Source organism: Loxodonta africana, chromosome 10, assembly GCF_030014295.1.
Source record: "Loxodonta africana isolate mLoxAfr1 chromosome 10, mLoxAfr1.hap2, whole genome shotgun sequence".
Lineage (NCBI taxonomy): Eukaryota > Metazoa > Chordata > Mammalia > Proboscidea > Elephantidae > Loxodonta > Loxodonta africana.
In genome coordinates this window covers 80951235-80973328 of record NC_087351.1, presented here as the reverse complement: position 1 = coordinate 80973328, position 22094 = coordinate 80951235, and the positions used below count along the sequence as shown (strand labels likewise).

Below are 22094 nucleotides of genomic sequence, written 5' to 3'. Positions count from 1 at the left end.
GGCGTACCCCCAGACTTCTGATGTGTTTAGTGGACAGCCCAGAGGGCGAGGATGGCATTGGGTCCCACTGTCCTGGCCTGGATGGGGTTTCTGTGGCCCATAGGATGTCTGCAGCTCCTTAAAATGTTTTTCAGATTTCTGTACTACTTCTTAATGTGCTGATCTGTGTGTCATATTTTGAGAGGAGGAACTACTTTTTTGGACCTCAGGTGAAGAGAATTGAGTTAGTTATGCCTCTCAGTTTATGGCCCACCGTCATCATGGGTCCATGCAAGACCACTGTGTACCCATCAGTCTCCCCATGATGGACACTCAGCTCATCCCCAACATCCTCCCCCTCACTCTCAACAGAAATAATACTCCAGTATTCACTTGAGTGAGAATTTCTTTGGGAGGGGAATTCCTGGCAGGGAATAACCTGGTAGGTGCACACTGGGTTTTCCGATACAGAGCTGAGTTTCTCGCAGGAATAGCTGCATGGTCCACCCTCCCACCAGTGGACATGAGGGTCCTGAGTCCCCTCAACTCTGCCAACTTTTGGCCTTATCAGCTTTCCAGTTGTTTGCAGTCTTCTGGTATGAAGGGATAAATTAATTGTTTTAATGTGCAACTGGGGAGGAACTCTTAGAGTGCCAAGCAATCCTCTTTTTTGCTTTCCTTCATTTAGCTCTTCTGGAAAGTAGAAACTTCCTGTTAGGCATGGAATAGTCACTGTCATGGTTGATAGTCATGCTGATCCTCTGTGGAAACTCCCCACCCCCAAGGAAGTGGCAGTCAATATATACAGTCTGCCAATGCCTGGGTCTTCCTAGAAGTTTTCTGTTCCTTAGGTGTTTCTGTTCCAGTCCCACCCCAGGGTGCAGATCACTGAAAGAGCGTTAGCCTTGGTGTGGCTTCAGATGCTTCCAGAACTTCTGAACCCTGAACTCCTGCCTCTATCACCTGCTTTCCACTTGGGGTGTCCCTGGGGCTTTGAGCTTTCCCTTGAGTGGCTATGTTTCCACCTGCGTTTAATGTGTGGTTATGTGGCTGCTGAGTGGTATCCCTCAGAAAGCAGGTGGTGTTGGGTTGGAATGTGGGATAGGCAGGAGTCGAGGTCCTATTGCTTGTGTCTCCTTGATCAGGTTAGGAAGTCCAGGGCTGGGGAGAGCAGGGGCGTAGTGCCTACTGGGGTGTGCTGGCCCAGACTCAGGAACAACCTCATAGCCTCTCAGTGCTTCCAGGGACCGTTTAGTACACAAGGGCAATTCCATGGCCTTGGAGTCTTTTTTTTTCTTTTGTAGTTAGTAAAAAAAAAAAAAAGTATGTATGTATATATGTCACATCAGGATTTTTTACATGTACAAATATGGTGACATTAATTACGTTCATCATGTTGAGCAACCATCACCATTACCTGGAGTCAGTTTTAAAATGCTCTCATTCCTTTCCATGAGCACTCTTTCTCTCTTCTTTTGTGCATGTAAATAATGAATTCTAGACACTGTTAAAATCATTGATTATACTTATTATGGACTAGGCTTTTTGCGTAGATTAGCTCACTGAAATCCCTTAACAACTCGGTGAGAAAGCGGTGGACTGTGGACAGGCCAGAACAGGAGCTCCAGCCCAGGAGGTTATTTGGGTATCACAGAGGGGAGACATGGAAAACTTACTCGTCTAAGCAGTGTGTTCTTCTTTCCTGCAAATTTATAATAATAAGTGGTTTGTACTCTGGGAAGGAACTTCTGTGCAGGTAGCTTGGAATCTAGGCAGGGCCGCCGTTCCTGGGCAGCAGCAAAGCGCTGTCAGAAATGACCTAGAGAATGGAACGGAACCAACTGTATTTTACTTTGAGCCCCCCACTGTGCTATTTAATTCTTACCACAGTCCCAGGAGGGGTGGACTTGATCACGCTCATTTCACGGATAAGCCATTGACACTTGGAGCTATAAAGTAACTTGCCCAAGATTAGCTACGTGGAGGCATCAAGTGAGGACCTCGATTCTGCCAGGTCACAGATCCCATGTTTTGTGAATACCAGGCTGGGCCAAATCCTTGTCATCCAGACACGCTGTCTGTGGAATTGAGTGACCCATAGTTCTCAGCGTCTGCTCTAGAAAAGCCAAATGATCTCACTTTTGGGTGTCTTTTCCTTCTTTGGGGAAGGAATGTGTGGGCCATTCCTGTGTGCTGTGGCCACTGGACTCCAGGCGTGGGGGAGGGGTTCCAGGCAGGACCAGCCTCAGGATGACAGTGCCTCAGGCTGTTCTTACACTGGCCTCCCAGAGCCAGGGGGCCACCCTAGGGAGAGAGCCTGCCCTTCAGAGTAGCTGCCCCTGGGGAGGCACCAAGAAGGCCACAGGCTCCTAAAGTTTACAGTTCAGGCCTGGCTCAAGTGCTACACACACCCACGGATGAGAAAACTGGTCCCTGGTGTCATCATCTTGGCTTGCCATTATGGGCCACTATTCAGTAGCGGAACTAGATCAGTCAAGTAAATCAGTCCCCAGGGAGGGCAAGGCCCCAGGGCCCTGGTTTCCTGCCAGTGGGCCTTTTTACCTCGATAAAAGACTTAGTGGGGTCCTGGAACATTTTTGTGTATGTATTTATTTTTTGTATTTTAATTTATTTTGTTGTTGAGAATATACACAGCAGAATATGCACCAATTCACCAGTTTCCATGTATAATTCGGCGACAGTGATTATATTCTTCAGGTTGTGTGGCCATTCTCTCCCTCATTTTCTAAAGTATTCTTCCCCTGTTAACATAAACCCCCAACCCAATGCCGAAAACTCAGTGCCCCCTAAATTTCCTATCTAATCTTTTGAGTTGGTGCTGTCAGTTTGATCCCACATAGATAGTTCTTAAAAGAGCACATTGTTCAAGGCAGACATTCTTTACTAATTCAACTATTGTTTTATAAGGAGCCCTGGTGGCGCAGTGAGTAAGTGCTTGTCTGCTAACTGAAAGGTCTCTGGTTCGAACCCACCAGCCACTCCTTGGAAGAAAGATGTGGCAGTCTGCTTCTGTAAAGATTACAGCCTTCAGAAACCCTACGGGGCAGTTCTACTCTGTCCTGTAGGGTCACAATGAGTCGGAATTGACTTGATAGCAGAGTCTGGTTTTCGTCTAGTGTTTGTTTTAAAGAAGACTTCAGGGGATATTTTTGGTTTAAGGTTTAATGATTATCTCAGGGCAATATCTTTGGGGGCTTATCCAGCCTCAGTGGCTCTAGAAAGTATGGATTCTGTAAGAATTTGAAATCCTGTTCTATGTTTCACCCCTTTTGATCAAGATTCTCGTATAGACTCTTTGATCAAAACATTCAGTAATGGTAGCTGGACACCATCCAGTTCTTCTGGTCTTATTGCAAAGGAGGCAGTTAGCCACGTGTATGTGTTTCAGAAAACAGCTTTATTGAGATAATTTGCATACCATACAATACACTCATTTCAAGTGTCCAAGTCAAAAGATTTTTAGTATATTCATGGAGTTCTGCAACCATCAGCACAGTCAATTATTGAGCTTTTTCATCACCCCAAAAAGAAACTCCATATCCTTTAGCTATCACCCTTCTAACTCCCCCACACCCACCCCAGCCCTAAGCAACTATTGATATACTTTCTTTCTCTGTAGATACATTTTCAGTTTTTAACACTCAGGGAGCTTTTGTTGTGTGCCCAGCCCTTTGCATCAGCTCACGTAGCCCTCCCTCATAGCCACTGTATGGGATGAAGATTTATTTTAGTCTGTGTTTTGCTGATGAAACCAAGGCTCAGTGAGGCTAAGCAACTAATTCAGCATTATAAAACCCATAATCGACAGACATAAGGGTAGCTGGACAGTTGTCATTTCGCTCGTTGGTCCTTGGGGAGAGAGGCAAGGCTGTGAACTGTGGAAGATTGGAGGTGGTGGTAGGTGGGTAGAGGGTGTTGGCTGTCATTGGCCAGGAGCTAAGAGGGACAGACCTTGTTTCTTCACTGGAACCATTCATCTGTCTCACTTTTGAAACAGCTCTGAATTCTTCCAGGAGCCCTCAGATTCCACCTGTACTGGGCAGGAAGGCCTCTGAGCCGCCCAGGCAGGAGTTTGTCAGGGCCATGCCTGGGCCTCATGGAGTGCCTGGAAACCTCTCTCCAACCAGGGGATGTTCCTGAGGTCAGAGAGCCCCAGAACAAGCCACCCCCGCCCCAATACTTGGCCTCAGTGGCCCTTTTGGGTACCTGGAGCTGCAGTGGGCATAAACTAGGAAGCTCAGCCCTGTCTCCTCACCCTGGTCAGGAGGCTGGTTTCAGGGCTTCCTCATCAGTGGGAACAAAAATAACAGGACCTCCTTCTGTTGAGCTCTGTGAATGATTAACTTTGATTAAATAGAAAAGGGATAGGAAGTGACAGCTTTGTGGTATTTACTGGGCTTCTTCTGTGTCCTAGGCATCTCGCTGGCAGTTTGGCTTCTGATAATCCTAATCTTGAAGGAGCCCAGTGGCACAGTGGTTAAGTGCTCAGCTGCAAACTGAAAAGATTCTACTCTGTCCTATAGGGTTGCTGTGAGTTGCAATCAAATCGACTCAGCAGCAGTGGGTTTTTTTTTTTTTTTATCTTAATCTTGAAAAAAAGCCCTGCAAAGTAGCACTATTATTTATTTGCATTTGTCAGATGCAGCAGTTGAGGCTTAACCAAAAAACCAAACCGAGTGCCGTTGAGTCGATTCCGACTCATAGCGACCCTATGGGACAGAGTAGAACTGCCCCATAGAGTTTCCAGGGAGCACCTGGTGGATTCGAACTGCTGACCCTTTGGTTAGCAGCCGTAGCACTTAACCACTACGCCACCAGGGTTTCCAGTTGAGGCTTAGACAGGTTAATTACGGTCACACAGCTGGTGAGTGGCAAAGGCCAGCTGGGTAAACATTTATTAATCATCTGCTGTGGACACAGCACCAAGCTAAGGCTTCAGATCCTGTGATCTGATTTGCTTCTCTCTAATTCTGTTATCCCCATTTTACAGGTGGGGATCCTGAGGCTGAGAGGTTAAGAATTTTGTCCAAAGAAAAGTGTAGGTTGGGACTGAAGCCCCAGGTCTGTCTGTTTCCAAAGTCCAGCTCCTTCCCTATTCCCATCCCCCCCATCCTCTGGTGCCCCAGGTGGGGCCTGAGTTTCCAGGACCCCAATATCCACATGTGGCTTGGCAGGCTGTTAGAGAGGTGACTTTCCGAGCAAAGGAAACAGCCTGGTGGTTCTCAACTTTTTCAGAAACCACTCCCAGGTGGGTGGAAGGTAAATAGATCTGGGTGGAGATGTTCTTGAGGACTCTACTTTTCATCTGTGCGTGAACCAGCTGACAGGCTGCTTTGAAAGGCTGGCAGTTGGCCGTTAAGTTAGCCAGATACTCCTATTTATGTGTCCAGAAAACCGGGCATCTGAGATCACTTCTGGGCAGATCTTTGCCTCAACAAATCCCCCAGTGCCCACGCCATGGCCGGACTGGCCATGTGTAGGGGTCAGAGGGCCTCAAGGGCAGCCTGAGAGGCAGAGAACAATCCCTGGCCACTCTGCAGTGACCTCCCAGGGTTCAGCAGAGGCTGTGGAGAACTCAACCCTGCACACAGGTGCTTGCAGGCCTCTCCAGGGGCCCAGGCTTGATACTCGAGGCCCCCGGCAGTGGTAGAGGAGGGGGAGGGCGGCTCAGGCCTACAGGTGGGCTGAGGGGCATGGGATGTGGGGCCTAGTGAGTTGGCTTTTGACTTGATGAGCAGAGCCCTAGTTGCCCTATGTCAGGAAGGGAAGCCTATCCCGTGAGAAGTCACTGGTATGCCTGGCCCCACCTAAGAGAGACTTAAAGCGTGTTTGGGGTTTTCCTGGGTCCACTTAGCTGCGGTGGAGGAGGCTGCCCCTCATATCTCCCCACATTTATCACTTTGCAGTCTAACTATTTGGGTGGATGTTAGCGTGACTGCTGGTTTGTCCTCATGTCCTGGTCCTTTCTTAGGACTCTTTGTAGTATCCGACACTGATAAGGCACTTTAAAATTCTTCACAGCCCTTTCCCTATACAATATCTTATTTGATTCTCTTACTAATTCATTTAAATAGATGGGATATTTTTCCCCTTTTTTCTAGTTCTTTTTTATTTTGGAGATATCTTTTTTTTTCCTTGATAACACATGAACACTGTACACTCCTTCCCTCCCCCCCAAAGAAAATTCCAGAGAAATGAGAAATCCCTTCTATTCCATATCAGAGGTCTGATATGAATGTACACATTTGAACAGACTTTTCTTTTTTGCATAGTATTTTTTAAAATAGGTAGTAATTGAACATGGTGCAGAATTCAAAAGGAACAAAAGGGTGTTCAGTGAAAAGTAAATGTCCTTCACATCTACCCAGAGCCTCCCATTTCCCCACCCTGGAGGAGCCACTGTTCTCAGATCCTTGTATGTCCTTCCAGGGATATTCTGGCATAGAGCTTTTACGGGCTCCCCAGTAAACCAACAACAGGCATCTGGTGGATTGTGAGGGACTGGAACTGGTCTGTCTTGAGAATGACCAGGCGTGGAGTCCAGTGAGATGAAGCTGGCCCTGTGAAATTTACTGGCCTTCTTTGACAAGGAGCTGAGCCCACCAAGAGGAATAAAGCTTATGCATGAACAGAAGATTGTCACCGGGAGCTCTATTTGATTGTGTCTTTCAATTAAGTGCCTTATGACAGGAAAAGTTGCTGGGCTCCGGTCTGTGAGGTTTGAGGGACTCGATTGGGGTTACAACTAGACGAGGTTTAGTGCCTTATCTGAGGTCACACACACATTACTTGATTGAGCCAGAGCAAGGCCTAGGCTTCCTGCCCCCTGCCCCCTGACCAGTACCTCCCCTGGAGTGAACCCTGTAACCAGTATCGGGTACCCTCGATCCCAGGGAGCAGGAGAGACGTGGTGGGCACGTGAGGGCTGGGCGTGGTGGCTGGATGAGGTGGCACCCCTGCCCCACCACTGACCACACAGCCAGTCTCATTTGGTTATCTTGTTTACTCTTCACGACAAATCGAAAAAGCATCTTTGTCAACTCAGGTTTCTCTGGTGAGGTCGGCCAAGAGTGGATGGCCTGGGCTTGTGCGCTGAGGCAAGTGAACGTCAAAAAGGAGCGTCAGAGCTGGAGGAGGGGATGGGAGTTATTGCTAAAGGGGTTGTACTGAGTTTGTCTGAGGTGAGATAAGACTTTCAGAAATAGTGATGATGGTAGTACAACCTGTGGAATGTAATTAATGTCACTGAATTATACACTGAAAAATGTTAAAATGACGGTTATTTTGTTATATATATTTTAACACACACAAATACACACAAAACCCAGAAGCTTCCTATAAACGATTGTATAGAAATAAATGCTTGATAATTCTGATTATGTGAAACACTTTAACAAATAAATCTCTTTGTGAATCAAAAAAAAAAAAAAAAAGTGAGCAAGAGCAGGGAGAAGGAATAGGGAGTCAATCGTTGAAAACCAGCCGTATCCACAGACAACTTGGCGCATAAAGCTGAAAAAAAAAAAAAACAGTTAGTGTAGCACAAGCACTGTTTGCATTTTGATGAGTTTTGTTTCAGTTATTTTTTTTATGTTTGTGATTTACGTAGTGGTAAGCCTGCAGTACATATAATTTCATATCCTGCTATTAATAATATATAAGCATTTTCCATAATAATGTATAGTTTCAGTACCCATCATTTTGACTATGTAATATTCCATTAAATGGATGAACTACAATTTACTTAGCTAATATTTTATCAATGTAACCATGGGCTGTTTCGGATTTTTTACTCTCAAGTAATGCTGGCAAGAACATCTTGGTGCTCACAGCTTTTTCTTTATTTAGCATTATTTATTTCGGGTAGCAATTCAGGATTGGGCTAAGGGTTTATGCCCATTTTAGTTCACCTTTGCAAGTTGCTTTCCACTGGAGTTGTACCAAGTCAACCTGCCTGCAGTAACACATTGCGTGCCTTGTCCTAGTACCCTAACATTGGGAATTATCAGAAACTTTTTAATGTGAATGTAATAAATGAAGATCGGTACCCTTGTTTTAATTCATAAGACATGGGTGGTGTTTGTGGCATGTCTGATTGGGGTCTCCTGTGACATGTGTTGTTTGTGGATCAAGCCCAGATGAAAGGAGGCCCTGTGCCCCCCGCAGGATGTCCCTTACTTAGCTTTTGCCACCAGATTCCCAGTTGGCTCATGTCGACTGATGGTTTGTTGTGTTAACTGTGGTAGGCACAGGCGTCTGCCGAGTGCTTGTTTTAACACACCGTGCTATTGTGTGTGTAACTCTTTTTGTTAGGAGATTGAGAAACATTTCATATTTTCCCACTATAGAAACAGAGGCTCAATGAATTTTAATTCAGATCTGCCTACTGACATCGTTCGGAGTAGGGGGAGGCCTGTGGAGTGTCCTATTTTATTTTTAATATTGTATTAAAAAACTAGAGGATTTTTGCACATGGAGGTCCAGATTTCTGACTCGTCTTTATGAAAGGCCTGGCAACTGAGGCCCCACGTTTCCATGGGGGAGCTGAGGAGAGGCTGCTTGCTTCCAGAGTCCCACCCATACCTGCAATCTGTATCCTGCTGGTGGGTCAGAACGTGTATGGGCTTGGGGTTAGGAGGCTGGGTTCTGAGCCTAGATGTGAAGATACCCAGCTGTGTGGCCTGCGGAAAGTCACCTACCCTCTCTGGTCCACGTTTCCTCAGTTGTAAAGTGAGAGTTTGACTTAGATGATGGCTAACATCTCTTCTAGTTTTAACCTCCTTTGATGAAATGTGTGGAACAGCATAAACTTATAGTAATTTTAACTCTAATTACACCTACTCCTCACTTGTTGACTATCCAGTTATCTGACATTTCGTATTTATAACAATAAAAAAAAAAAATCTACTGTTGACTCTTCTGCTCATTAATGACATACATCTGACAGTAACAAATGCTGAGGTGCGAGACGAAAATAATGCTGCCTGTGATGGTTAAGGTTGTGTGTCAACTTGGCTGGGCCTGATTCTCGGTGGCTTGATAGTTATGTAATGATGTAATTTGACAGTTATGTAATGATGTAGTTTGGCAGTTATGTAATGATGTAGTCATCTTTGTGATCTGATGTGGTCATCTTCCATTTTCACATAGTGCTGATTTTTGCACAACCACCTGGTGTTTGGAACCTACCATGTTAGGAGTGGGTGTGTTACACAGTAATAGTAATAATAAGTTATTATTGAGCAGTCCCTGTATTGCGGGCCCTCTTTTAGTGCTTTAAGTGGATTGTCTCATTGAATCCTCCAACAGCTCCATGGGGTAGGTGCTATGATTACCCCCATTTTATAGATGGGTGTATTGAGGCAGAGCCGTGTTAAGTCACTTGCCCAAGATTACCACTTGGCTGGCAGTTTATGGTACTGCGATTTGAAGTCAGTCCTCTTCAGGGTGATTGAATCCCTCCAGGCTGGTAGAGTGATCTCGAGCAAGTCCTGTGACCTTCTTAGGCTCTAGTCTTGTGTTTAACAACCATCCCTCCCACCACCCCCGCACCCCAGATCAAGGCTATGAACACCACTTGACTTTAAAAGCTCAGCCCCTGACTGATGTTTATGGGGTAATCCTCTGTACCCCACATCTCTGCTGAGTGTGATTATTCAGATATCCTTTCAGCATCTGAAATTTAGACAGTAATGATGATGTAGTAACCGCTTCATGTGCACTTACTATATTCAGACACATGTGATTATATTTTATTGTTAGTAGTAGTATAAATGAACAGTATTACCATATTAATATTGTCTTATTTAATCTTTATCCTGCCTGGCCAATGCTATTGCCCCCATTTTACAGATGTGAAAACTGAGGCTCAAAAAGGCCTGTGTGGCTATAGTCACATGCTAGTGTGTCTGAGCTAGGGAGCAGGGAACATATGTTCTCCAAAACAGTAGGCCTTTTCAACAGAAGGGAATCTACTGACATGATACTGGTTAAAAATAAAATGAAAAGATGTTAGTGGAGTCTGTGTGAAAGCAAGACTATGAGATCTGTAGAGAAGATAGAGGTACTTCTTTCTCTCCATGACCGACTCCACGGACCTCTGCCTGGGCTTGAGCTGCCACTGCCTGTTAGAGCCTGGCCAGGCCCCTGTTTGTCGCCCTGGGCTGTAGTGCTGGGCAATTATCTTTATACCAGATTAGACACGAGTAGATGCTTCAGGGTCAGCGAGGGCCTGAACAGGGTCCGTGTTCTCTCCCAGCCCCTCCCTCTCTGTTCAGGACTCTCAGAGAAGCTGCTGCAGCTCCACAAGCTCTTCCCAGCATAGCCCTTGGCCCCACGTACTTTTCCTGAGACCTCTTGAAAGCCCCGAGCCCCTTTTTTGAAACAGTGGGTCCACTGACAGCCATGTCTCCTCATGGCCTTAGGGGGCAACTGAAGAACCCCATGATGGGACTTTCGGAGCAAGGGGAAGGTCAGGTTGGACAGGGAGGCCTGGTTGGAACTGAGGCACTGATGTGGCCCCTTACCTTTTACCTGAACGAGGCTGGACCTTAAACCTGCTGGGGCAGCACTGCCCACCCCTCCACACTGGGACATCTGGCTGGGGACTGTGGATCTCATCTGTAGGCCTCAGTGAGCTGTTGGCTGCTTCCTCTGTCTGGACCCCCGGGGCACTGTTAAGGGGCAGATGTATGCCTTCTGTCAAAACACGGAGTAGAGCTTGAGCCTCAAGACACGTTGTCATCTTGGAAACAGAGTCCCAGGCTTTGAGGTCACGGAACCTAAGACAGGCAAGTTTTGAGGGGTGGATATGGGTGGCTGGAGGCAGGGAAGAGCGAGTTCTCAGGGACAGTCAATAGTAATATGTCAGGGGACCTGGCCTTTTTCCTTCTTTTTACAATTTATTGAGCACTTACTAAATGGCAGGCATTATCTGGTTAATTCTCTTGACTTTTATGAAGTGCCATTACCATCCCCATCTTACTGTTAAGGAAACTGAAGCTGAGAGAGATTAATCTGGAGGTTACACAGCTAGGAAAGAGTAGATCTGAGAGCTGAGCCCAGTCCTGCTCGATCCTAGGCATGTCCTTAGTCACTGAGTTGCTGCCGCCATTTCCTTCATGGGCCTCAATGTCATGGGAGGTGCTGTTTGTTGGGGAAGCTTTCAACAAAGTTGAAAGTGGGAGGTGCTTAGGACCCCTCTCAGGCCTGCAAAGTAGTAACCTGTGGGGACCAGGGACCAGGGTTTTGGGGTTTTAGGAAAGTTCAGTTCCCGAGGCCTCAGTACCAGGTCTTTGTACTGGAGACATGAGCAAACACACCTGTGTTTTTGTCTCTGGGCACTAAGCCTGACTTCCCCAGGAAATGACACCGGCTGCTTTCAACATCACTTTTCCTCTTTCAAAAGCAATATCTTTTTACAAAAACCTTCCCTTCCTCCTTCCTCTTGCCCCCCAAGCCCCACCTCCCTGACTGGGTAGTAAACACAGTGAGATTTCACAGCTACCAACTGTGGGGACGCCAGATAATTCCCACCAGGACCCTGACCACACTGAACTTGAACAGCCCCTTTGAGTTGCTAGATCCAATCTGTTCCCCTTGAATCAGGAGAAAACCCTACGCAGAAGGCTGAATGGTATCTAAAAGGTATGGTGAGAGCAAGGGGCCGTGGCAATACAAAAACCAAACCCATTGCCGTGAAGTTGATTCCGACTAATAGCGACCCTATAGGACAGAGTATGAACTGCCCCATAGTGTTTCCAGGAGCAGCTTGTAGATTCAAACTGCTGACCTTTTGGTTTGCAGCCAAACGCTTAACCACCAATACAAGATGGTGGTAAATGAACAAAAAGACCCTCCCCCAAATATGGGAGTCTCTGGGTGGTACAAAAGGCTAAGTGCTGCACTACTGGCTGAAAAGTTGAGGATCAAACCCACCAGAGGCACCTTGGAAGAAAGGCCTGGAGATCTGCTTTGGAAAGGTCACAGCCACAAAAACCCTGTGGAGCACAGTTCTGATCTATACACATGGGGTCACCATGAGTCAGAATCGACTTGTCCACAACTGGTTTTTGTCCCCCCACCCACCCAAATGTGAGTGTAAAATGTGTTGACATTTGGGTAAAAAGCGTGTGTTCAGATGACAACTGGGAGAGAATATGAAAAAATAAGATAAATTTATTTAAAAAATTAAAAGGGCTTCAGTGTTGTTTTACAACAAAAAACTGTTATAACAAAATGAAAGTAAAGCCCAAGTACCAGGTTTGCAGTGACAGTGCTAGAGGACAGGCAGCCAGTAAATAACTACACTTTCTTGCCTGCTGCCTGCCTTCTCCTCTGAGCTGTCTTCCGCTTCCAGAGGGCCTGGCACTGCTGTTTGTCCCGTCACTCCCGTGCCCTGAGGGCCCTCAGCATCACCCACAGGTGTGCTTTGATCTTGCAGGGCCCTCCAGCTCTACATCTGTTTCTTACCTACTCCCTCACCCAGCTGCCAAATTTTCTCATCTACTAGAATGTTCACTGCACACGGGTGGGGAATTTTGCTCTTGTTCACTGCTGTATCCGTGACTGTGTGCTTGGAAATCTAGGTGAACATTGAGTCCCTATTGTTGGGTGCTCCCAGATGGTGGGGGTGAAGGAGAAGGGAGGGAGGGGGCATGGAGCGGACAAGTGACCAGGCAGTTACCATACAGTGTCACATGAGTAACGACAGAGTGAGTACAAGGTGCTGCAGGCTCTGTGTGCCCAACCCACACATGGTGGTGGCTATTAGGAAGACTTCCTGGAGGGGGTGATGTCTTAACCCAGCCTTGAAAGATGAGTGTGAGTCAGTCAAGCAAGACACAGAGGACAGTTCAAGCTGAGGAATTAGTATATGCCCCTGCCCACCCCCAATCTACGTGCCAGTCTTCCCAAAGCCTTAGGATAGCAACGTACCCCTGTTCTCTATCATGGGAGTGGGGCTGGCTGACAGGGTAGAAGTGTCTTTGCAGGAAGAGAGAGGAGTATTCTGTGTTGGTAAGTTCTCAGTGAGACATGATTTAAAGACGAGGCCCAGGGTGGAGGAAGGTGTCATACACTCCCTCCTCCTCATCACCTACAGGGACTGATACCTCCTCATCTCTTCATCCCCCTTCTTGGTCACAGGCTCTTCAACTCTTGCTTGTAAACCTAAGCAGCCATTTCTTTTCCCCTAATAATCACTGGCGTGGTGTTCCTTCCCCCTGCCCATTCGTTGTCGCTTCACTTCGGAGCTCTCCATGGCAAGAGGAAGTGGTGGGAGGGTCATCAGTCTGGTGACCTTTCCTGGGAGGAAGGGTATTTCTAATGTGGCTGCTCCTATTACGGTGAGTAATACACTGCTCGCCTTTGGAGGGCATATGGGAAGAGAACTTACTGGCTCCACTGGGTAAACTGAACGTTGATTCCTGAGTCCCATGTAGTTGATGGTACCATTTAGTGCAGAGAAATCTGGAGTTGCCAAGGAATGGGTTAGATTGGAAGTAAGAGGGCTCTTCTTTCTGGTTCCCACAGAATGTGACAGATGGAGAGAGACACTGGCCTGAATTTTAGATGGGTGTATGAAATTGAAATGCACACTTTTGTTTCTCAGGTTTGTTGAATCACCTAGTTCCTTGTTTGAGCCACCAGGTGGTGCCATTGGCACAGGACAGCTTTGGTTGGTGGCCCGCCAGATCATGATTCGTTTATTGTAGAAGAAGCTTCAATGTGGCTGCTCTCTCCCCACAAACTGGAAAATTTCAAAGTTGACGGTCTTTGCAATTTAGCCTCTTAATTCCATTTTTGGAATTCTTCCTCATGCTTTTGCAGCTTAAGGTGGTTCTTCTGTACCCCAAATATAAACATATACATTTTGGGGTACTTAACTTTTTCCATGTTGGGGGTCTCAGAGACCATGTGGCTTGTGGGAAGACTGACCACTTGCTCTTCTTTCTTTTGCCAGACCTTCACAGCATGGTGCAACTCCCACCTCCGTAAGGCGGGTACGCAGATCGAGAACATCGAGGAGGACTTCCGGGATGGCCTGAAGCTCATGCTGCTGCTCGAGGTCATCTCAGGTGAGGTGGATCCTTGGTCTTGGGAGTCCCAGGGCAAAGGTGATGCCAAGTGGGCAGAGCCACCCTTACCCAGGATTCGGGCTGCCTCCTGGGTTAGACCACTTTGGGACTGTTGCCCTGACACCTCTGCTTCTGCTCTGAGCCCTTGGTCATTGGCAGCTTTAGGCCTCTTGAAAGAAGTTGAGGATGACACAGACAGATTCAGATTAGGAGACTCGACCTTGGTCCTGACTCTACTACTAACCATCTGCGTGTCCTTGGGCCAGTCACTTTGTCTTTCTGCCTCACCGTCCTCATTTGCAAAAAGAGGGGGTTTGAAGGGTAGTCTCTGGAGTCCCTTCTCTAAAACACTAGGATTCTGTAGTCAAGAACACAGTCGTGGGTGACTATCTCCAAACCCTGGCTCTGCTACTACCTACGTACCTATATCCGCCTCCCAGCTTGCAATTTGAGTGACGAAATGTCTCAAGGGACAGCACCACTTGAATGGATATCTCAGCTTTCTTTATAGATGCCTTGTCTTCACCATGCCTTAGAGGTTGGTGGTCCCTAAGGTTCTAGCCTTGGTTCGTACACTAGGCAATCTTAGCTACTGCCTTCATTTTACCTATCACCTTGATGCCAGTTAGTCCTAGACATAGACTCAGTCCAGACCTCTCCCTTAAATACTGAACCTCTTTGGGCATGTCCACCCAGATGTCCCATAGTGTCCACAAACTTGGCATAACCAAAATTGTACTTACTGCTCCCGGCCCTAACAAATTCTCTTTTTCCTCTTGCATTCTTCACCTTGTTCTTTTCTTGAAGGTAGGATATTTTTATTGTTGTAAAAATATATATACCATGGCATTTGCTGATGCAACTTTTCAGGTGTTCAGTTTAGTGATATTAATTGCATTAATCATGTTGCACAACCACCACCCATAAACTGCTATTGTTGGTAGGTGCTGTTGGGTCAGTTCCAACTCGTAGTGACCCTGTGTGCAACGGAATGAAAAGCTGCCTGGTCCTTCACCATCTTCACAACCATTGCTGTATCTGAGCCCATTGTTGCAGCCGTTGTGTCAGTCTATCTCATTGAGGGTCTTCTTCTTTGCCGACCCTCTATTTTACCACCCATAACTACTGTTTTTTTTTTTAATATTGTGCTTTAAGTGAAAATTTATTGTTGAAGTTAGAGTCACATAAAACATTTATACACACATTATTATGTGACTGAAGTCGATTTCCCTATAATGTGACAGCACACTCCTCCTTTCCACCCCAAATTTCCCGTGTCCAACCAGCTCCTGTCCCTTTCTGCCTTCTCATCTCGCCTCTGGACAGGAGCCACCCATTTAGTCTCATGTACCTACTTGAACTAGGAATAAGAAGCATACTCTTCACAAGTATCATTTTATGTCTTATACTCCAGTCTAATCTTTGTCTGAAGAGTTGGCTTCGGGAATGGTTTTAGTTTTGGGCTAACAGAGAGTCTGGGGGCCATGTCTTCTGGGGTCCTCCCAGCCTCGGTCAGACCATTAAGTCTAATCTTTTTCCTAGAATTTGAGTTCTGCACCCCGCTTTTCCCCTGCTCCATCAGGGACTTTCTGTTGTGTTCCCTGTCAGGGTGGCCACTGTTGGTAGCCGGGCACCATCTTGTTCTTATGGTCTCAGGCTGTTGGAATCTCTGGTTTATGTGGTCCTTTCTGTCTCTTGGGCTCATATTTTCCTTGTGTCTTTGGTGTTCTTCATTCTTCTTTGCTCCAGGTGGGTTCATCTTGTTCCTGATAAATGATACCACTGTCCATCCATTCTCCTATGTCTAATGTAGAATTCATCTTAGCTCTTTCTTGCCCCTCTTTCCAGCTTGGCATTCAAATTCATTCTATTTCCTTTTTTAATAACCCTCTTTTAACCTCATCTGCCATCGTGTATGTACAGGTCTGTGTCGGCTCTCAGCTAAATGATGCAACAGAGGCCTTCGACCCCTGCCCCCAACTCCTCCCTTCCCACGTGTCTGTCCTCTGCTCTGCAGCCAGCATGATTGTTCTACAGGCCAAATATGGTCATGTTGTCCTGCTCAGAACCCTTTAGTGCCTCCCCAGGGCTTTGAGCAGGCAGTCACATTCCTTAGCATAGTTTGCAGGATCCTTTGTGAGCTGGCACCTGCTTTGTTTTCAACTAATTATACCCATAAAAAGGAGCCCTGGTGGCACGATAGCTAAGCTCTCACCTGCTAACCAAAAGGTCAGTGGTTCAAATCCACCAGCTACTCTGCAGGAGAAAGATGTGGCTGTCTGCTTCCATAAAGATTACAGCTGCGGAAACCCTATGGGGCAGTCCTGCTCTGTCCTGTAGGGTTGCTATGAGTTGGAATCAACTCGATGGCAATGGGATTCCCAGAAAGGTTTCAGACACCCCTGCCAAATGGAGAGACTTGTAGTTTTCCCTTGATGACATGCATTCTCTGACCTCTGTGCCTTTGCACAAGTTCTAACTGCCTTTTCTAGAATGTTCTTCCCTACCTCCTCCCCCAACATTCCTTGAGTTTTTAGAAAAAAATTTGGCATTACTCTTTTTCGTCATCTGCCGGGGGGGGGGGTTCCTTTTAGAAGGCTTCCCTGGCCCCCACCCTAACTTGAGCTGGCTGCCCCCCAGGCTACTATTAAAAAACAAACAAGCCAGTTGCTGTCAAGTTGCTTCTGATTCAGGGTGACCCTATGTGTGTCAGGGTAGAACTGTACCTCAAAGAGTTTTCAATGGCTGATTTTTGGGGGCAGTAGATTGCCAGGCCTTTCTTCCAAGTTCCTCTTGGCAGACTTGAACCACCAGGCTTTAGATTAGCAGCTGAGAGTGTTAACCATTTGGATCACCCAGGGACTCCAATAACACCCCATTAATTCTTCTGTTGTGTCATTTTCCACATGGTATAATCATTTTTGGCTTACTTATTTCCTTCCCCACTTGTTACTGAGCTCCTTGGGACATGGACTGTGTCAGCTCTATGTCCCAAGTGCTTGGAGCTGTGCTCAGCACATAGACGATACTCAGTAAATACCAGAATGATTGAGTGGCCAAAGCTGGGCTCGTTCCCATGAATGGGCTGATCCTGCCCCCATGGAAGTCAAGTAGTTCTATGAAGCAGGCTTGTCCTTTCCCAGGGCTGGGGGAGACTAGATCACCAAGATATTCGTTGTCTTTTCCTTCTAAGTATCTTCGAGTTGGGTGAATGACAGGGATGAGGAAAAGGAAGGAGGATGCTGCCTACAGAGGTTCTCGAAGTGTGGCCCCTGGGCCACCCAAACCAAAATCAGCTCGGCAGCTTGTGCAGAATGCCGAGTCTCAGATCCCTCCCCAGATGTCCTAAGTCAGAAATTCAGGAATAGGAGAAAGGAGCTGGACAGCTACAGTTTAGCAAGTTCTCCAGGTGATCTTTGCACAGACTAAAGTTTGAGAGCAGCTGGCTTAGGCCTCCTGTGTTTAACCTTTACCCCTTTGCTGTCCTCAGTGAGAATTCCTTCCAGCCAGTGCACACAGTGGGGAGATCAGGCTCAGCAGGACCCCAGGGCTTGGAGCCGGGCATTAGCAGGAACAACCTTCCAGGAAGGGCCGTGGTGCTGCCTCCATCCATCCTATGGGGAAGGAGCCCCTGAAGCTTCTTTCCTGGATAGGAGGGTCGTGGGCTACTTTGCCAGAGAGGTGGTACAGCAGCCACGGCCTCTGGAGAAGAAAGGCCTCAAGGAAGAACCACAAATAAAAAATTTGGATTTAATAATAAAAACCAGCAGTGCTACTCTAGAGGGCTGGAAGGGCCTTGGGGAAGTGCTGGTCTGATGGGGCGAGGCACGGCCCAGCATCACGGCTGCCCCAGCCCCTGGAGCCCTCTGGGGAGGCAGCAGGCACAAGTTTCTAGAGTTTCAGGCTCTGGAGCAGTGATTCTCAGCCTTTTGTGTTCTCTGATCTCTTGGAGACTCTGAAAGCTTTGGGCCCTTCTCCAGGTATGGGCATCTGTGTTGCCATATCTGAATATTTCAAATAGCTTCATGAGGTCCCTGGACATCCTTTTTTCTGGGATAAAAATGCTCTTAACAGGGCTTTTGAAGAACCAGCCGCTCTACCCCAGTTACCCTGCAGCTTCTGACTGTGAAGCCTGAGCAGCAGAAGCTCCCGTGTGAAAGCTGGGGCCAGGGGCTGAGTGAGGGTGGAGGGTTGACGTGGAGCCGAGCCATGGGGAAAAGGGAGGCAGCATAAGAGAACAAGAGAGTAGTTCTCAAATGGGAAGGTGATGCTGTGGGCAGTTCCATTTGAACACCCAGGGAGTGTTTTCAGAATATTCTGGAGTGACCCACACTCCTTCCCAAGGCAAAATGGTCCAAACAAGAAGGTGTTCAGGACTTTGCATCTACAGTTCCTTCTGCCTTGATCACCATTCCCTGCAGTCTTTGTCTGGCAGCCTTCCCACTCAATTCCTTCTTTTTCTGCTCTCTTCTCATCCTTTTTTTTTTTTTTAATGAAGATATACAGAGCAAAACATACATCAGTTCAACAATTTGTACATGTACAATTCAGTGACATTTTTACATTCTTCACATTGCTCCGCCTTTTGCACTATCCTTTTCCAAATTGTTTATCATCATCGCCATCAGCTCACCACCCACTAAGCTTCTCATCTAACCTTTTGAGTTGCTGTTGTGAATTTAATCTCATACAGATAATTCTTTAAAAGTATGCAATGCTCAAGGCAGATATACTGTTCTAATCAGGGCTTCCAGCTGGTTTCAAAAGAATTTTCGTTTCCACCCCAGGTATACAGAATCAGAATCCGCATTTTAACAAGATCCCCAGATGATTTTCATGTGTAACTTCCTGGGAACTTGTTAGAAATGCAACTTCTAAGCAGAGAACATTTTAGAAATGGAAATTCTCAGCAGAGGTTTGAACAGGAACAAATCAATTATAAGCCCTGATTCTAATTAAACTACTCTTTGGTTTGAAACGACCACTTGTCTGTCATTTTGTCGTAATGTGGTGGCTTACATGTTGCTGTGATGCTGGGAGCTCTGCCACTGGTATTTCAAATACCAGTGAACAGGTTTCTGCGGAGCTTCTAGACTAAGACAGACTGGGAAGAAGGACCTGGCGATCGAATTCTAAAAAAAACTGACCAGTGATAGACCTTATGAATTGCAGTGGAACATTGTCTGATATAGAGCTGGAAGATAAGCCCCTGAAGTTGCAAGACACTCAAAATACAAAATACAAGAAGGAAGGAGCTGCCTCCGCAAACTAGAGTCGACCTTAATGACGTGGACGGAGTAAAGCTTTTGGGACCTTCATTTGCTAATGTGGCACAACTCAAAATGAGATCGCATGATAAAATTTTACAAGACCAGTGACCTATTCACTGGAAATACCTTTTTTCAACAACATTAACAGCGACTACAAATGTGGACCTCACCAGATGGGACACACAGGAATCAGATCGACTACATCTGTGGAAAAAGACGATGGAGAAGCTCAATATAATCAGTCAGAACAAGGCCAGGGGCCAACTGTGGATCAGACCATCAATTGCTCATATGCAAGTTAAATTTGAGGGTGAAGAAAATGAAAACAAGTCTACAAGAGCCAAAGTATGACCTTAAGTATATCTCACCTGAACTTAGGGACAAGCTCAAGAATAGATTTGATGCACTGAACTAGTGACCGAAAACCAGACAAGTTATGGGATAACATCAAGGACATCATAGGTGATGAAGAAAGCAAAAGATCAGGAAGACAGGAAAGAAAGAAGAGACCAAAATGGATGTCAGAAGAGACTCTGTACCTTGCTCTTGAATATAGAGTAGCTAAAGCAAACAGAAGAAATGATGAAGTAAAAGAACTGAGCAGAAGATTTCAAAGGGTGACTCAAGAAGACAAAGTAAAATATAACGAAATGTGCAAAGACCTCGTGTTAGAAAACCAAAAGGGAAGAACACATCTGACATTTCTCAAGCTGAAAGAACTGAAGAAAAAATTCAAGGCTCAAGTTACAATATTGAAGGATTCTGTGGGCAGAATATTGAGCAACACAGGAAGCATCAAAAGAAAGTAGAAGAAATGCACAGTCACTGTACCAAAAAGAACTGGTTGACATTCAACCATTTTGGAGGTAGCATATGATCAAGAACCAGTGGTATTGAAGGAAGAAGTCACTGATGAAAAACAAGGCCCCAGGAATTGATGGAATACCAGTTGAGATGTTTCAACAAACAGATGCAATGCTGGAAGCGCTCACTCATCTATGCCAAGAAATTTGGAAGACAGCTACACGACCAGCCGACTGGAAGAGATTCATATTTGTGCCCATTCCAAAGAAAGGTGATCCAACAGAATGTGGAAGTTATTGAACTATATTGTTAACATTACACATAAGTAAAATTTTGCTGAAAATACTTAAAAAATGCCTGCAGCAGTACATTGACAGAGAACAGCAAGAAATTAAAGCCAGATTCAAAAGAGAACGTGGAATGAGGGGTATCATTGGTGATGTCAGGTAGATCTTGGCTGAAAGCAGAGAAGACCAGAAAGATGTTTACCTCTGTTTTATTAACTTTGCAGAGGCATTCAACTGTGTCATCATAACAAATTAAGGATAACATGATGAAGAATGGGAATTCCAGAATGCTTAATTGTGCTCATACAGAACCTGTGCATAGACCAAGAGGCAATCATTTGAACAGGACAAGGGGATACTGCATGGTTTAAAATCAGGAAAGGTGTGTGTCAGGACTGTATCCTTTTATGATACTAATTCAATCTGTATGGTGAACAAATAATCTGAGAAGCTGGACTATATGAACAAGAACGTGGCATCAAAATTGGAGGAAGACTATTAATAACCTGAAATATGCAGATGACACAACCTTGCTTGTTGAATGCAAAGAGGACTTGAACACTTATGAAGATCAAAAGACTACAGCCTTCAGTATGGATTACACCTCAACATAAAATAAAAATCCTCACAACTGGACCAGTAAGCAACATCATAATAAACAAAGAGATGATTGAAGTTATCAAGGATTTCATTTTACTTGGATCCACAATCAATGCCTGTGGAAGCAGCAGCCAGGAAATCAAGTCATGTATTGCATTGGGCAAATCTGCTGCAAAAAACCTGTTTAAAGTGTTCAAAAGCAAAGATGTCATTTTAAGGACTAAAATGGGCCTAACCCAAGCCATGGTGTTTTCAATCACCTTATATGCACATGAAAGCTGGACAATGAATAAGGAAGACAGAAGAAGAATTGATATATTGGAATTATGGTGCTGATGAAGAATATTGAGTATACCATGGACTATGGGGGTGCAAGAAGAACAAACATACCTGTCTTGAAAGAAGTACAGAAGGGAGGATGGCAAGACTTCATCTTATGTACTTTGGACATGTTATCAAGAGGGACCCACCCCTGGAGAAGGACATCATGCTTGGTAAAATAAAAGTTCAGCAAAAAAGAGGAAGACCCTCAACGAGATGGATTAACAGTGGCTACAACAATGGGCTTAAACACAGCAACGATCCTGAGGATGGCACAGGATCAGGCAATGTTTGTTCTGTTGTACATAGGGTTATTACGAGTTGGAACCAACTTGATGACACCTAACAACAACGAGAACACTTGTTTAAAGTTGCCTTCAGGGAATAGTTTCAGTTTAAGATTTAAAGTTTAAAGATTTCCCCAGGGTAATAGTTTAGGGGGATCATCCAGCCCCAGTGGCTCCAGAGAGTCTTGATTCCATGAGAACTGAAATTCTGTTCTGCATTCAGTAATGGTAGCTGGGCACCATCCAGTTCTTCGGATCTCGTGGCACAGGAGGCAGTTGTTCCTCCTTACCTTCTTTTTTTAAATAGTATTTTAGATGAAGATTTACAGAACAAACTAGCTTCCCACTGAACAGTTAGTACACATATTGTTTTATGACATTGGCTACCAACCCACGACATGTCAACTCCCTCCCTTCTCGATCTTGGGTTCCTCCTTATCTTGTTAA

General features: G+C 45.8%; 1 protein-coding gene across 2 annotated transcripts in view; it reads left to right on the top strand.

Annotated features, from left to right (window-relative positions):
- Nucleotides 1-22094, top strand: part of ACTN1 (actinin alpha 1) — a 103053-nt gene that overhangs the window by 42162 nt on the left and 38797 nt on the right. For both annotated transcript variants that reach the window (XM_003408728.3, XM_003408729.4), the window contains exon 2: nucleotides 13964-14078. In XM_003408728.3, the coding sequence (XP_003408776.1) occupies nucleotides 13964-14078 (115 nt within the window). The remainder of the gene's footprint in view (nucleotides 1-13963; nucleotides 14079-22094) is intronic.